The sequence below is a fragment of the Patagioenas fasciata genome, chromosome 1 (assembly GCF_037038585.1).
Source record: "Patagioenas fasciata isolate bPatFas1 chromosome 1, bPatFas1.hap1, whole genome shotgun sequence".
Taxonomy (NCBI): Eukaryota; Metazoa; Chordata; class Aves; order Columbiformes; family Columbidae; genus Patagioenas; species Patagioenas fasciata.
In genome coordinates, this window is record NC_092520.1 from 144,440,949 (window position 1) to 144,458,810 (window position 17,862).

The 17,862-nt window shown below is 40.8% G+C and overlaps 1 protein-coding gene across 3 annotated transcripts in view; it reads left to right on the forward strand.

Moving 5' to 3' along the window:
* Positions 1–17,862, forward strand: part of BORCS5 (BLOC-1 related complex subunit 5) — a 74,795-nt gene that overhangs the window by 40,202 nt on the left and 16,731 nt on the right. For all 3 annotated transcript variants that reach the window (XM_071816902.1, XM_071816899.1, XM_065845285.2), the window contains exon 3: positions 11,369–11,526. In XM_071816902.1, the coding sequence (XP_071673003.1) occupies positions 11,369–11,526 (158 nt within the window). The remainder of the gene's footprint in view (positions 1–11,368; positions 11,527–17,862) is intronic.

The following is a 17,862-nucleotide window of genomic DNA, read 5'->3' on the forward strand; positions in this document are numbered from 1 at the left end:
GTTATTTATTTAAAATAATCTCTTTCAGTAAAGCTATCTTTAAAGTTTTCTCTACCACTTTTAAAATGGTTTTCTCTATCTCTGGAAAAGAAAGCTGGAGTCTTGGACTTGCTGACACTCTAAGTAAATGGCTGGTTTATCAGTTTTGCTCTTTGTCATGCTGCGGCAAGAAATTGCGAACAGTAAACTCTCAAATAGACCTCTGAACTGAGGAGAAGTGCCCGAAAGGTTGTAGAAAACCAGCAGTCAGCAATATCAGTTAATCTAATAAAAGATGTTACTTGTGAAGAAGCATAACTCATTTACAGGCATGTTGTAGATGTAATCTGGTTCTATGAACCTCAAGTGGCTGCCCATTTTGCCTTAAATTGTCTTTTGTTGTAGCATAGTCTCAGGCACAGGGCATGTGCATACGTTACCATGGAGAAAGCCAGGTTGTGAACTCAGGCTACAGGAATCGCCTGTGTGTGTGTGCTTTTGCCTCTTTGTAAAGGCAGCACCATGTCCTCTGCCCACACTGAACTTCTTCGGCTCAGTGTGCATACACAGGCTGGTTAGCGTGGAAGAGGAAACATGCCTCAGCTTCATGTGGGTGCCCTTGTGCTCAGAGGTGATTATAGATGTCACCTTTCCTCTAAACCACTGAAAAGACACTGGTGTGTTTAAGTTTGTTTGTTTGTGGGTTTAGTTTTTATTTGTGTGTGTGGTGTCTTGTTTGTTGTGTGGTTTCTTTTCTCTTTTTCCTAGTTTGAGCTACGTTATGTGGATGAATATCCACGCACGTTTGCTTAAGACAAAACAAAAATTTCCATGGCGCTAATCGTTATTATTAGTAGCAGAATCAATTATAAATGAGTTTTAGCTTGTAGATTTTGTTGTTGTTGTTGAATTTTATTTAAAAGAGATCGAGTTTCTTTGTTCCTGCTGTCCCTTTTCTGTCTACAGACTAGAAAACTTTGCATCTGCTGTCAAATTTCAACCCAACTTTGCAGTTGGAGTGAGATACAAAAGGTAGTTAAGGTCCTATTATGTCAAGGAATATGGGTCAACAGGTAAAGTTGAGGTTGAGACTCTTTTAATGCTTTGCATACATAAAAATTGAAGTGACATCTTGCTGTTGCTGAAACTGAGAAGTCGCCTTCTATCCTTTCCCTCCCTCCCTCCCTCCTGCCTCTGCTGGGACTAGCTCTAGTTTTTGATCTCCTGGTGCTCTGATTACTTTTGCTACCCTAGAGGCAAAAGAAAACCACTGGATTAGTTCTCTGTGGTTTTAGCGAAGTGAATCGCTTTCTGTGCAAGAGCTGGGGTGAGGCACGTGATAGGGAAGATGGGAGCCAGGCCTTCTCTTCTGTGGAACTTGTATGCGGGGGTCAGAGGGAAGAAGCTGTTGGTTTGGTTCTGTTCGTCTTAAGAACCTTGACTAGATACCTGAGAATCTGAGTGGGAGAGACAGCATCGGTGCTCAATGCTGACGGTGCCGTAGGGAAGTGGGTTCTGCTGCCACCTGCCCTGCTGCTGTTTGGTGATTGGTGGTAACAGAAGGAGAGGGAAGTTTTGATGGTGAAGTCATTAGGCCGAGGGTCAGGAATTTCCATGTGATCGCAGATGAATAATTTAATCCCTCGGTGCCTCAATTCCTCATCTTGTAAAATGACATTTGTCTTCTGGCCTTCGAGTTTTCAGAGTATTTAGGATAATGGAATCAGTTGTAGCCTGTGGATATCATGTGCTTATGTAATCAGATGATGGTTGGTTTTGGGTCTCTCTTGATGTGTTTTTTTTTTTAAAAGGGGGGTAAATACAGCTTATTTCTTGTCATGAAATCATAATCTCTCACTTCCACGTGAATTACCCCACGTGTTCTTCCAGTCTCTTGACTATTTTTATGCTTTGGAGTCTGTTGCAGGAAGTTGGCTGTAAACTATTTCAACTGTGTAGTCAAAACCGCTTCTTTTCCATGTTACTTCTGTGCTCTAGAAATGAAAAATCAGTGGGGAGGTGGACTGGATAGGATCTTAGCTGGTTTTAGGAGCGTGTTCAGAGAAGGACAACAAAGCTGGTGAGGGGCCTGGAGCACAAGTCTGATGAGGAGCGACTGAGGGAACTGGGGCTGTTCAGCCTGGAGAAAAGGAGGCTGAGGGGAGACCTCATTGCTGTCTACAACTACCTGAAAGGAGGTTGTAGCATGGAGGATGTTGGTAGCAAGTGACAGGACAAGAGGAAATGGACTCAAGTTGCACTAGGGGAGGTTTAGGTTGGATATTAGGAAAAAATTCTTCCTGGAAAGGGTTGTCAGGCATTGGAACAAGCTGCCCAGGGAAGTGGTGGAGTCACCATCCCTGGAGGTGTTTAAAAGACACGTAGGTGTGGCACTTAGGGACACAGTTTAGTGGTAGACTTAGCAGTGCCATTAATAGGTTAACGGTTGGACTCAATCTTAAAGATCTTTTCCAACCTAAGTGATTCTGTGGTGGTATGACAAAGTCTAGCTGTGTGCTTTTCTTCAGAGCATACTGTGTACCTTTTTCCCTACCTGAAGCTTCAAAAGAAGGGAATCGGTAGACATGCTTCCAGTTTTATGGCAACTGTTAGTGACTTTCTGAAGGTGTGGCACTGGGCACTTTCCTACTCTCAGAGAGGCAGATCTATATAACTGCAGACTGAAATCTCAGTACGTGCAGATGGTGCACTATTTTCTCCTTTTGGTCATTCAGGTTTCTGACCATCCAAATGAGAAAGCAGTTCTGATTTCTGTCTACTTTACTTCTTTTCAAATGCAAATTTTCATTCAGAATGTTTTTATGTCACTGAGACATTTGTGTTTTGCAGCAGTCTTCAAAGTCCTGGTCATGATCAGGCTCTTATGTGCTCACTGTTGTATAGATCATGCAAAGCGTGAGGCAAAAGTCTTCATGTCAGAGAAGGTGAGAGCTTCAGTGGTGCAAAAAGTTGTGTGAACGTTATTGATTACGTATATCCATCCCTATGCGAGAGGAGAAAGATTTAGTGAGGTATAGATATCCTTGCAGGATCTGGTCCTGAGCGAAAATGAGGCTCAATAGGAAAGCAAATGTATCATAAACAAATACCCTTTTAGTGTAATTAACAATAGTAATAATAAGGACAAAACCCCCTCTGAATCACATTTTCTTCTAATAGAAGTTATGTGAGCTTAATAGGTAGAAATATGTAAGACTGTCGACTTTTTACCTCCTTAGAATTGTAGCAAACGACATTTTTATAGAGGCCTAAATGTCTTGAATCTTCCTAATGTTTGGCTTATTTTTAAGACAAATGGTGGAGGAACAAAAGGGGAGGTGATTTCTATATCTTGGTGAGTATTGTCTTATAGGCAATAGCTTACACTGTGTTAGAAGGCTGAGGCACGGTTTTGATACTGAGAGTATATTTGAGCTCTGCAGTCAGAAAAGTTGCCTGTTAAATGATGTGACAGAATGAGTCTTCAGCCCCTCTGTCACCCATGCAGAAGTAAATGATCACATGGTACTGACTCCGAAATAGAGGGAAAATTTACTGTTACAGCCAACATTCCTTGCCACAATACAAATATGTTCTTTGCTCACATAATAGCTATTCAGTTTGCCTACAGTCATTGTGTTCCTCCATTAAAGTTCAAAGGAATTGAAAATACACAGTCAACAAAGCCAGCTTTTGTCTTGGAGTAAATAAGTATTTTATTGCAAGGTGTTTTATCAGTAGAGATTTTTAGAAAATAAACTGGTGTGTGAAAAAGGTCATGTGGTCATCCACATTTGAGCTTAAAGATTTCTGGGTGAGTAGCAGTGATTTTTTGGTTTGGCTTGGGTTTTGTTTTGTTTTCCTTCAGTTCTGTTTTCTTCAGTTACTCCTACTAATTCTATGTGTATGCACTCTTCTTAAGGACAGCCTAGATTTCCAAATTTGATTGTATAAATTTTGTTGTTTCTTAACTGAGGTGTTATTTAAAAAACACACACACCACACATAAACAAAAAAACCCACCACACACACAACTCCACACCAATAAACCCCAAAACCAAACCCCCCCCTCCCCCCCCCAAAGCTATTTTGATTCTTCAGGCTTTGCTGAAAATGTAATCTTTTGCTAGTCTTCAAGAATGAGACAGGAAGTACACAAAATTAAAAGCATTCAGTCCATAAGAGCCCTGTAAATCTGATTACCTTATCTGTTTGGAAGTATTTTAATGCCTTTTATTCTGCTGCACCTGTTTACAATTGCACATGTGCAATTGTTTCTTTTCTGTAGGTCATATTAAAGTCCTCCTGCATGGAGAATAAATGGAAATGAGATCCCTGCCTCAGCTAATAGCAAATTTTGCCTCCAAACAGTAATGGTCAGGAAAGAAGACTCTGTCTTTAGGGATGTAATTTCATCTGTTTCTTGTGTGGATCTTTCTTTGGTATTTAGGATGCATGAAAATACTGGCAAAACTCCCTGTGCACATAGCAAGAAGAAAGCGACTGTAATAGTTAACCTGTGGGCGCTGAGGCCAGACTCTGTTTAAGAAGCTGGGCAGGCTGGGGAGCTTCTATACAAGAGCTTTAGAAATGCTTGATAAGGCAAGTTTTGGGGTTGATTGTTTTAAAATACTCTTGAAACACAGAAAAAATTCCTGGACACTTGAAAAACACTAGTGCTTTTTAAGCTAAAACTAATGCTGTCTTAATGAGGGTAAATGAAATGGCTCAATGCTATTATATTAACAGTAACCATACTCTCCTCAAATTCAATGAGGAATAGAAGAGCTGAAAAAGTTTTACTGGCTTGGATTAAATTTATGGAGTTTCACAAACAATGAGGGTAGTAAGAGAGGTGGGGAACAGCTGAAATAAGGTAAGTTGCAGGCAGCGTAGGTGATTTTGAACGTGGAAGAGGGAAAAACAGTGTAGCTAAAGCAGTGTGAAGAGAACTGTAGACAAAAAATCCAGACATACACACAAAAAAAGGCGAAAAGAAAATTGTGTGAGAAGAAAAGTTCAGAAACTCTAGCAGGTTAAACAGGAAATCGTCAGGGAGACCAGAGGAGAAATCCCTTGAAAACAGCTTTCTGCTAGCATATACTTAATACAAGCTTTTCAGCTTCTCCAGAAGCTTGTTGAGGAGTCGGTGGGATTGTCTTCAGAGAAGAATTTCAGAAAAGCAAAATCAGTCAGTTGAATCAGCATTTGGTACAAATGAAGTACATCATTCTTTATGAGGATGAATGAGAAGTGCTCGCAGAAGAGATTTTAGAAAAAATGATAATGTACACCGTAATAAACCTCGAGAAACAGGTACCAGAACTGGGAACACCTCTGTAAAGTTGACAAACTGTTGCTAATTGTGGTGTGTAATCTGTTGCTTCATTTAGCGTTGCTCTCGGGAGAAGAGGTGATGACACGTGCAGTACACAGCAATGCACGCTCTATAAAAGGATGCTACTGCTTAGTGGGTCCAGCAAAGGGGTAGCAATTACAGAAGCAACTGGATTGTTAGAGGTGTAACCATTATACATCGTAGAAGAGCTGACTTGGCTTTTAAAGAAGGCAGTCAGGCCTCAGGTTAGAGGTGTTTGAAGGTGTGATAGAGGTAGTAAAAGAAATTAAGTCTTCTGTGGGAGAGCAGACCGATCAGTGGGATTCTTGAGCTTGGAAAGATCGTGGGAGAAAATACATGTCACTCTATAGTTTTCTGTTGTCACAGCACAGCAACTACAGAGTAGCAAGTGTAAAGCAAATGGAAAGAATTTTCTTCACGCTGTGCATGTATAAGCATCTTATTGCTAGAGGATAGTGTGGAAATAAATGTATACCTTTCAAAAGGGATTAGTGAAATTGAAGTATCTTAGCTTCACAGAGCACAGTATTTTGTGCCTGAAATTTTTATTAATAACTTTTGGAGGCAGGAAGGTTGTGGAAGAGGAAGGAAGAACTGATAAAGATGTTGTTTTCTAAATGTTCACTATTGTAAAATGTTGGAAGCAGTATTCTGGGCAAGATAGGCTTCTGGTCTGATTAAATAAGGAGTTACTTTTAAAGTCCTCTCTCACATTCCACGGGAAGATTGGTTAGCTGATGACAGCAACCCTTTCTGGCATGAAAATTAGTAACAAGACCACCGCATCATGTGCTTTACTGTCTGTAACAATAAATTAACAACTCTGGACCTTTTGGTTTTCTTTTTGTAATGACTGCTGTTAGTGGTTAAAAAGGGTTTTGAGAAATGGAAATACAGAAATCAAAAAGAAATATTCATACTTTTCAGATTGAAAAGTGCTCAAGTTGTTAGGATCAGCATAGCATGTAAAGCATTTTTTTCAAGTCCCTAACTTCTAACCATAAAAATGCTTTTTTAAACTAACAGCTTTCTCCTGCTCAGTAGGATGTGATTTGTTGGAAGTGTATGTTGACCTGGAACCAACAAGGAGATGACTAAGTAGGAGGAAAATGGTTTTAACATGCCTCTGCTTTGCCAAGGAATATGGAAACAATAACAGATTTGTTAAGTCTGTGGGTCAGCCAGCCTTGTAGGGATATATGATATTTCTCTATGCACAACATACTTGGTGCATTGAGTTGTTTTTTTCTAAAGCACCATTTAGGAGCTGAAATGTGAATCTTTCTTTGTCCCAGTCGCTGTTTATCACCTTAATGGGCATGTTGTTTACGAATCTGATGTATCCAGAATAGGTGGGAGATCTTGACTTATTTTCACTGTAGCAGGCACATGATGTGGTCTGTCTTCTCATTTGTCTTGCGGTGTAATTTGATAGCCAAGACTGTGCATGTTTGGCCGTTGCCAGAGCATTTTTGGTCCATTCACTGAAGCTCTGCAGTAGTCCTTCTCCCGTTTCTCAGTTTTTGTTTTCCCCAAGCCATGCCATCCTCCGTGATGCCTTTCCTGGTCTCACTGGGGTATGTTGCATCGCTCATGTGCCAAGCAGTCTCTTCTCGAGGTTTCAGACAGTGAGAGGATGATTCCTGGTGTGCTTCCCTCTTTGGAAGAGAACCAACAGATTGAAAAATGAGTATGTGATTTAATAAGGAATTAAAACTGTAGGTGGTGTTTTCTTCCCATTTAAAACAGAACTGTGCTCTTAGGGGCTGTGGAGTAACAATTGTACAGACAGAATCACAGGAACTCCCTTTCCTCAGCGAAGAAGAGGTGGTAGCTCAGCAGTTAGTTGCTCTGAGATGTGCTGGTGACCAGGTTCAAGTGCTGGTTGTTTCGAGAGTGATCCTGAACGCCTCAGTGACCTCTCTCTCTCTCCCCCTTTTTGGCACTTATAAGAGTGACCTAATGAATATTTTGTTGCAGTAGGTATGATCTCATATCCTCTTACAGGCTGTGTGTAGACAGGTCACTGAGGGATGGCCCTGTTCAGGGGAGAGTTCAAAGTGTGGGACAAGGCTCTAAGAAGGAAGCAGTGATTTTTCACTAGGAGAGTTGTTTAATAACACCCGGAGGTTCGCAGTGCTGGCCATCTCTCTTCTCTAAAAATGAAACTTTCTTGGTACTGAACTGCTAGATGCTCTTAGATATCTCCTCAGCTTTCTGTTAGTATAGGCACAAAGGACACCATCAATACCCTTTTTAAACCCTTACCCTTTTCTGTGTCTCAGTTTTGGTTTAGGGTTTTTTCTGTGTCTCAGTTTTGGTTTAGGGTTTTTCCTGTGTGTCTCAAGTTTTTCATGGGTGTAGGGAAGTATGCTGCTGTCTCTTAAGTGCAGAGCTCATGGAGGAGGAGTTGCATTAAACTTGTTTGGGCTCACTGTCTGCTGCTGGGGAGGGGAGGGAGGGAAGAGATCTGGGTTATGTGGCACGGAGGGACAGGGTGTGTGGCCTCTCCAGCCCTACATATCTCTGTGCCATGGGCTTCCATGGCAAAACCTCACTGGGTCCTCAGTGGTTGCAGTCTCTCTTCCATGACGTTTTGAGGTGACTGTTGCCATCTGCTCTTTTGGAAGAAAGCTACTGACTTGGTAGAAAATAAAATGCAGTGAATTAATAAAATCGTAGAATCATAGAATAGTTTGTGTTGGAAGGGACCTTTAAAGCTTATCTAGTCTAACCCCCCTGCAATGGGCAGGGACATCTTCTACTAGATCAGGTTGCCCAAAGCCCCATCTAACCTGACCATGAACACTTAAAATGTTGGGGCATCAACAGATTCTCTGGGCAGCCTGTTCCAGTGCCTCACCACCTTCATCATAAAAACGTCGCTTCCTTATGTTGAATCTAAATCTACTCTCTTCCAGTTTAAAACCGTTGCCCCTTGTCCAATTGCAAGAGGCCCTGCTAAAAAGTCTGTCCTCATCTTTTTTGTTGGCCCCTTTTAAGTACTGAACGGCTGCCATGAGGTCTTCCTGGAGCCTTCTCTTCTCCAGGTTGAACAACCCCGACTCTCTCAGCCTGTCGTCATAGGAGAGCTGTTCCATCTCTCTGATCATCTTGGTGGCCTCCTCTGGCCCCGCTCCAACAGGTCCATGTCTTTCCTGTGCTGAGGGCTCCAGAGCTGGACACAGGACTGCAGGTGGGGTCTCATGAGAGCAGAGTAGAGGGCAATATTTATGTTAAGAAAATGTTAATATTTATAGCATGGGTAATAAGTAGTTACTGTGAACAACAGAAAGTGATGGATCAACTTTTTGACAATGGGTGTTTCTGCCAGGTGGAAGGCAGCATGGCCTTTTTCATGCTTTTGTTTACTTTTTCCTTTCTTGTAAGCTGAAACTCTGAGCTAAATTGTTCTCTGGCATTGTGAGCATGATCCCAGGGGTCTTTGAAGAAGCTAATTCCTTTGGCTTCTCGCTTCTGCATCACCCAAAATAATACCATAGTCTATCTTTAAGTGGCATATGTTGTTTGGTTTTTATCGCTACTCCAAACATTTGTACTGGATTGTCCTTTCAGCTTTGTTGCCTTATGGAAGCACTCCAGCTGAACAGTTAATGGCCTGCTTTCACTTGAGTTTGTGTTTTTCTGGATGGTGAATTAGAGGCTCCTTACAGTTTATTAATTTTGCTTTTAGCATTATGTAACCTGTACAAGGTTGTAAGTACATAAGTTTGAGCAGCATGTTCCCTTATAGCTCATTTTACAGTCCTTGGCCTGCTCTGCTTCAGAATTCTCATAGGCAACATGAGTTGGCCAAAATACATACTTCATGGTAATTAGATCTCTTACAAAGCATCTGGTTTTTTTTCCTGCTCTCGAAGTTGGTGAGAGATCAGTAATAAAAGAAAATTAGTTGGTTGATAGCATCATGTATTTGATCAGTGCAGAAACAGGATAACCGCCTCAGGTATATGGTGAACTCTTCATTGCTATGTGAACATTCAACATATTAAAAGTTGACAACATTATTTGAACATTTATCCTGACAAGATAATTTTATAGATCAGAATTAACAAACTGATGAAGTACTAGAACATGTAACATTCACATTTTTAAAAAGTCTTGCTTCCATCTTTCGTTAAAGTTTTGCACTTCAGCTGAAAGTAGGCTTGAAAGATGTGCAATTGATATTGCTGGACTTAAGATTTTGTTTGAGATTATTCTTTCTAAAAGATAAAAAATAATTTGACTGTTGCTAATACAGGGTTTTGAGACTAAATGGTGAAGTGTCTGTTTCCTCTCCTGACCTCTCGACTCAAGACAGTGCAGTTGTAGTGGGCAGCAAGTCAGTGAAACAAAATTATCTTTTTTTGTTTCCTCTTAAGATGAGGAAAGAAAAGGTTTTGTGCAAAGAGTAATTGAGAGCATCCTGAGAGAATAAAATGTTGAGTGTTGATGAAAAGTAAACCTATTTCATCATATCTGATGAAGTTGCTGTTCTAGTTTTGTTTTTATTTCTGTCTGCGAATGTTTTCAAAGAGGTTTAACTTTCTCAAATTCATAAGATGCTTCTGGCTTATGTCTTGGTTTCTATCTTGTTCTTGTGTTTTGGCAAGAACTCGGTGTCACCAGTTGTAGCTTCCAATAGGCACAGGGGCCATGCAAATAGTTTCCATTTCCCACTGAGGTACATTCTTAGAAGAACTCTTCCAATCCAAATAACTGGCATTTATGACTTTTTAATTGCTTGGTGTGATACTTGCTTACATTTGCTGTTTTAATGTCTTTTCCTGTCTGTAAACTGAGAGTCCCGAAGGGCACAAGCGTGCAGTCACTGAATTCAGTTTACATAGTTTGATGGATGTTTTGGGAAAAGCAGATTGTGTGTATGTGCTGTTTGTCACAGATGGTGTCCCAACAAGAAAAATGTTCTGCTAATGCTGAAGGAAAATGAAATGAAAGTAAATGAAATAGCAAAAAAAGGTTGGCCTTAGAGTTCAGCATTATTTTTTCCAGCAGCTTTGGGGAAAGCGGTTGGTATGGCACATGTATGCTTGAGCTCAGCAAAGGTTCTCAAGTTGCGCTCTGTAGGCAACAAACAGTGGGCAGGAGAAACTTCTTTGGACAATTTTGGCTGTCTGGATATTACCAGTGTCCCATTTTTAAGTCTGATGCCTCTTTTTTGGTGAGGTTTTTATGAAACCTGGTCATGTGAGTAGGTAAGTATCTTGATTCCATATAGGCAAAAAAAAAGTATATTGCTAATTCTTGAGATTTTAAAGGAAAATCTTAGACAATGAAAGGGTTCTGAAGCTTTAAAAGTGCAAGATAGGCCAACCATGGACATTTAACCCCTAATGATTTACCTTAGGTGGGTCATTTTTTATTCAAGTTTGTTTGAGGGGAGCAGGGAATCTTTTGACAACATAATTCTAGCTAAAATAGTTTGACTCCAAAGCCCAAATGGGAAGGCAGATCTCAACTCCTTCCCCTTCTGGAATCCAGAAATGAGGAGGGGGTTCATTTTTCACAGTTTAGGGTTGTAGAGAAGAAACAGAACTCACTTTATATGGCATATTGCTGAAAACCAAGGTGATGTGCATTTAGAGTCTGTGTTTAAGTTCTATCAAGGAGGGATAAGCTGTTTGGCAAACTGTTCTTTGCACCACACTGGCCCCAAGCCTGACAGTGTTCAAGAAGCAATTGAACAAGGTCCTCGGACACATGGTGTGAATTGTGTGGTTGTCATATGCAGGGACAGGAGTTGGACTCGATCATCTTTGTGGGTCACTTCCAACTCAGGACATTCTGTGATTCTATGATAAATCCTAACCATCCATAAATCTTCAATCCCTGCCTTTCACACTTTTAACCTTCACTGGACTATTACATTGCTAAAGGCCCTGAATTAATTTTTAATTACCCGTTACAAAGCTTTTCTTCTGGGTTTGTTCTGCTGCCTCTTGTCTTGCAACTTGAACTAGTTATGCGAACAGTCATATTAACTCTGGTCCTTCCCTTGCCTTGTAGGACTCCTCAGTGGGCAGACCTCTCCAACCAACACCAAACTGGAAAAGCTGGACCCCCAGCAGGTGCTGCAGCTGTGTCTCCGGTACCAAGACCATCTTCAGCAGTGTGCAGAAGCAGTTGCCTTCGATCAGAATGCCCTTGTGAAGCGGATCAAGGAGGTACTGCCCGCAGCATACCCGCTTCTGGTGGGAAAGGGCTGGGTGCATCAGCATGGCCACCCTGCACTATGAATGCAGGTGCCTGCTGTTGATGGCTGTGGGGGACTTGCAGGAGTCCACTTCAGAGTGACCCCTGTAAGACCAATTTTGCGAGTCTGCACTTCAAGCAAAGCTTTCTGGCTCCCATTGAGGTTGCGGTTAGGTGGTGTGTTTATTGGTTATGCTCTATGATTCCTGGCAGTAGATGGTGGGTGTTCCTCTGGTATGGCAAGTACTGTAAATAACTATTGAAGAATTAAAAGATGACTGGAATTTGTAAAGGTAACACTATTTAGATCTGTGTGCCGAACATTTTTGTATGTGTCATGGTTAAGCTCTAATTTAAGGAAAGAAATAGTTATCATAACATCTCTGTTTGGAGAAGGTAGTATTTATTTTTTCAGCAAATTTGTAAAGCCTAGTCTGTTTTCAGAGCCCATGACATGCTCTGTCTTCTCTGATCCGTATGGCTGATGAAACAGTCTTCTGTGCTGCTGTTTTTACCACTAAACCATAATTTGAAAATCACTGATCTGCTTAAATATTCAATGATACTGTTGGGGAGGACATGAATTCCTGGGCTAAGTATCCTGCAATTGGATTGTCTTTCTCATGTGTGTAACTAGTTATGTTGGAAGCAGTAGGATGGCTGACAGTTTTTGGGTTTTTTTTTTAAGTCAATACAGATTGGCATGAGAGGAGATGGTGTTTGAGAGTGTTTTCTCGCATATTCTCAGATGTGTAGAAGGACTGGTGAATGCTGCATATGTCAAAAGTCTGTGAGACCAAGTACCTTCCAATGTCAAAAGAAAAAATTTTGAGCAGGTGGTTAATATGTATTAATGCAATATAAACGGTGACCTTGATTCGTTGTTGCTATATTGGCTTAGAGTTTAGAAAACCCCACATGACAAACTGGATAATAAATTTGATTCATGGACTGTTTTGAGAAGCTGCTGTCATCATGAAGTTGTAAGTCCAAAATAACGTGGGAGCCATTAAAAAGACCTTTTTACTTTGGTGTATCAAGATCTGAGGCCAGTTATTACACAAGATGTAAAGATATTTGCAGATGTTGGTGACTCAGATCGTACAATCTCAGAAATGGGATTTAATTGCCAATCTAATGACAGTGTACTTGCATTAATCCAAGCAGATTGTAATTCTTTTGGCTGTTAAAGTGTGAGAGGGAATATCGACATGATTTAAAGTCGTGGTAGACATCACCAGTGCAATCTGCATTAGTTGAATTTACCTTCTGTAGGGCAAGTGGCAGAGTCCATTTCAAATCAGCTATGGTGATGTTTTCTTCCAGTTCATAACACTTTTTTTTTTTCCATACAATGATGATACTGATACTGCCAGTAGCTTCTTTACCACAGACTCCTCTCTGACAAAGTGAAGGAGAAATGGGTGACTCTGTAACTTGGGCAACTGACAAGTCTGTTGGGTGGTTGGTTTTTTTGTTTGTTTTGTTTTGTCTTTTTTTCTTGGTCACAGCATTTAAGTAACTTCAGATGCTTTCAGTCCTTGTGCCAGATCTGGTGGGTTTTTACTGTTCATTTGCCTATTAATTTTTAAATGTTTTTCTTGCATTGGCTGTTCTGCGTGTGTGTTCTGGAGGAGCCGGGTGGGACCCACTCAGCTTAAATCATTCTTTCCAAATTGCTTGGACTCTCCTTGGTGCACTAAATCGAACCGCTGTTGACAGTTGTTGACAACGAGGGGTGCAGCTGAACTAGAGCAGGGTATGTCTCTCGTTACAAGTGCAGACAAAGGAAACCGCGTTTGGCTGCGCCCATTTGTCAATAGTGATTTACTTTTGCTGCGTAGACAAAGCTTTGACCCTTGGTAAGGAGTAAAAACGAAAGAGAAAATGAAGTGTATTGTGAAAAGCGTAACGTGTGCTTGACATGGACAGTAAATTATTTTATCCCTATTTTAGTAGTCAGTATTTCACTTTTCCTCTCACACTGTAAGCAGTGAAGTCTTTTTCTTCTGATAACATGACTTACCAAGTGATTGATGCTTTTAACTACAAAATGTTGGTGAGCTTCAGTCTCTAGTTCCTCCCATTTGTCTGAGGTATGTTTGCTCTTCAGACTGTCACTGACCATACTTTGTTGTAACAGTTGTACTGTATCATGTGCTACAGTCATACTGCCTGCAGCCAAGATTTTTCTTAGCCTTTCCTTGACAAAACGTCCCAGGGCAAATATCTTTTGCTTGTTGTCTGTGTGGCCAGAAAGAAGTTTCATTGCTTCTGGCAAAACTCAGGAGTACTATTGCAAATGTATTGGTCCTCGATAACATATAATCAACCGTGATGGTTTGTAAATCAGCACACGAGCTGAATTTAAATGGCTCTTAATTGGAAAGAGAATGAGCTAAGGAAAACAAGAACACTGCATGACAGTAGTTACTGCAGATCTAAGTAGACTCATCTGCGCGTTCCCTTACTTTGGGGACCAAAACTGTCTAGCTTTGCTCTCCATCCCATTCCCCGGCTTAGCCAGAATTCCTTTGCGGTGTGTTGGCTGGATCTGTGTCGGCTCTTAAATGTAGAACTTGTGCAGCTTCCAGGTTGTTGTGACTGTTCTCTCTCAAGAAGAAATACATTTACCCAAGTGTTTCCTTGAGGGGGAAGGAACTGAAGATGTGATTGGAGGTAGTTGACTTGACTGCCTGTCCAGCAGTTACACTTAATCGTACCCAAACTGTTGGTTTTGGAAGGGATTGATTTTTATGACAATAGGCTTTGTCTTCACTGCCAAAAAAAAAAAAAAAAAAAAAAAAGGGCTTGCATCTTTTTAGGGAAAAATAACCACTATGCATTAAATATTATGTTTCATATTAATTTTTGGCAGCTGACTCACCATCTGTTGCAATACTGCTTTAATACCAGGACTGCTGAAATATTTAGGATTCTTTTAAATTTTTTCTCCTTATCAGTTTGAGAAACAACAGAACAGCAGTTTGGGATTTAGGTATGTGTTAATTCAGGGTTATGGCGTCTCACAAAATTTGACAGATTTAAAGAAAAATGCCTGTGTGCAGCATTTTCTGGGTAATTTGTCTATGCTTTGGTATTTTGTAGGACGAAAATTTTTGGCTCATTGGATGGATCACCGTGGGGGCATTCTGTTCAGATGGGGCTGGGAATGGGTTCTAGTCTGTCTACTGATGGTATGTTGGACCCATGTGAGCTTGTTATATGTGTACAGTAGGAAAAACATGCATTTTTAAAACCCAGTAGATACTGTGTTATAAAATGCTAGGGTATAGAAGGCAGTTATAGCTAGTTAACAGGTTAAACTGATCTTACCTGCACCTTGGAGCTTTTACCACAGAGTGTTTAATGATGGGGACAGAGTTGATGATGCACCTGAAGGAGAATGTGCTAAGAAGTGCGGGGTGGACTTGCTAAGCAGGGATAAAACAACCTCCATCTGCCTATTATTAGGTGTTGTATGTCATTTAAAAAAAGAAAAATCTTTAGTGTCTATTAGTGGGGACAAAAGAGCTCAACCGAAGTGTTTTTCTTCTGTTTCTATGGTGAGTTCAGGGTCCGGGCTGTAGACGGGAGGTCTGAACTTGCTGCATCCCGCACACGTCTCTCCCTGACAGTGCTGTAGATCTGCGTTAGGACTAGTTTGATGTTTTGAGCAACTCCAGCTGCTGTTGGGTTTGCGAGAGCTGCGTGTGCTCTCTTCGCCAGGAGTGTCTGCCTCAGTTTTGTGATCTGTAAAATGGAGGGTTTCTTGCCAAGATTAGTTTGAAGGCAAACGCTGACCAGCACTAAATATCAGGTATGACTTGGTGGAAAGAAGGAAATGAAGCACGAAGAGGGCTACTTTACATGAAGGCCTTATCAGTGGAGGATATCTGTTTTGGATGGCAAGGAGAGGATTTGGAGAGTTGTCTGATATATGGGATGGTGAATAACAGGGAAAGGGAAACAAGTAGAATAGGTAAAGGCAGGGGAACAGAGCTAAATTTAAAGTAAGGGCCTATAACTTTGTATGCCTCCAAAACTGTCTAGTTTCAGTGCCTTAAAAAAATGTTATTTTTCATGCACAAGGTGCTAAGGTTCTCAAAAATCACATCTTTCAAGTATTTAATGCTGAGTATCCAAAAATTGATAGTCATACTTGGAAGATTTAGGCCTGGCTTCTTTCTATGAAAGCAAAAGTGAAGCTGAAAGCTTTGAATGGAAAGACCTTCAGCACTTCTATTAGACTTCCAGTATTGGCAAAGGGGATGTGCTATTTGAAGTATCCTATGTACCCTTAAAGGCAAATGTAGTTCCTAGATAAACTGTGGTTAAAATGTATTTGAAAGCAAATTATTGAGTGAGGTCTTGTAGTCTTCCCTGAGAAAACAATATTGAGGCAGTGTTATCTGTAGCTTTTCTTGCTGTGGGAATCCCAGAGTGACAACAATTTTGGAAACAGAACACGTCTTACAATACAAAATGAAATTTAAAATATTTCAGTCTAAGCTGGCACACACCTATGGAGAAAAACAAAACAAAACAACAGTACATTTTCAAATATAACCAACATTTCTTTTATAGTCTTTAACTGTTTTTAACAGTTAAACTACTTCTGTCCAGGCAGGCATTAATATCAGGAGTTGGTTTGCCACATAGCAAATTACAATGGATGGCTTGTTTCATACTTGTAAATTCCTCTATGGCAATAGCTCATTAGTTTGAACAAATATTGCAGAATGTGTATGAATTTTTTTTTTTTTACCAGCTTGCTGAAAAAGGTAGTTGTAATGGGCTTCTCAAGTATAAAGTTAAGACATCCATAAATACTTCCTTTAATATTTATCAGGTATTAATAAATAACTTTTGAAGCCGCACACATCCCACATCATGTCTCCCAATATAATTCAGCCATTTAAAATTATGAATAGGAGTTAATTATTTTCCATAAGCAACATGTCTAGTACATTTGACAGACTAACAAGAAAAGCATTTTTATACACAAGCATTATATACAAGCACATTGTAGCTTATGCTATGCATTGAAGACTCATAAATTGTGATTCAGCCATTCATGTCACCACATGTGTGAAGTAAAACATGCCCAGCAATTTGGGGATTTCTGACCTTTATCGCAACTACATCGTTTCTGTGACACGGAGGGTTTGTTTTATCGAAGAGACATGTCACCTGATGGCAAAGAGTGCTGGGGAATGTGACCTGCAGAAGTCATCAGCTTGGTTTTGTTCCATCCTGAGGGAAGGATGGGTTTGCTATGGGCAGCGCCCATGGCTTTGAGCCCCTCTTGTTAGAGGTGCGAGGGCTGGCAGTGGTAGGGACAGCTGGTGAGGGTCTGACATTCCCTGGTGGAAGTTGAAGGACAAAGATACCTTGAAGGGGCTGATAAAGGGAAGAGGTAAGTGCAGGAGGCTGTTCCATCACCAGGAATGAATGAATGAATGAATGAATGAATGAATGCTGGGCCAGTAACCTTGGAAGGACGTTGGCTGGCTTGGGGACCAGGCTGATGCAGTGTGGGATCCCTTTAGCCAAGGCTGCTGATAGACTCAAGGTGCTTATCAGCTGCAAGCACACACCATTTCTACGGGTTGATGCACCACAGTCACTCTTATTAGCTTCATCCCTCCCCGAGCAGAAAGATTTGGAGTATCTGGGATTCATCTCATGCTCCAGTCAGAGTTGACCAGTGTCCCTTCAGAGAATGGGCTGAAATGAAGAAGTTTTGTGGAGGTGTTTTTCGCTTGGTCTTTGGTTTTGTTTTAGTACCCTGCTGAGTGAGGTTTTTGTTGCCATTCCTGTTAGTTATGGTTTCCCTCTAGGTGGTATCAGAGCTGAGTTTCCAAAACTATTTCTTCTCAGCAGACATGCCCTGAGAATGATGCACCTTCTGACTACACTGAATTAGGGTCCAAGGCCAAAGTGTTTCTTCAACGTCAAGGCCTTTGCTTCAAGGTCCATGTGCTCATATGGAACAGACCACCAAGTTGCTTTCATCCCATTTAAGGGAAGGCCTCAGAGGATCAAAAGTAAGCCTGTTAAATGAAGCCTGGCAAAAGTGAAAATGAACATATGTTTAGTTTTGACATCACATATAAAGACTTTCTAGATGAGGCTATGTTAACTTGCAAGCAAAATCTAGCCTTTTGGTTAACAGCCTAAAATTAACAATGTCCCAGATTTAGGGAAAGGGACCTGAGAGTTTCTTGGGATGTAGTATTCTGAAATGGGGAACAACCTGGTTGAAATGCCACTTGTATTTTCAGAGGATTTAATGCCACACTGCC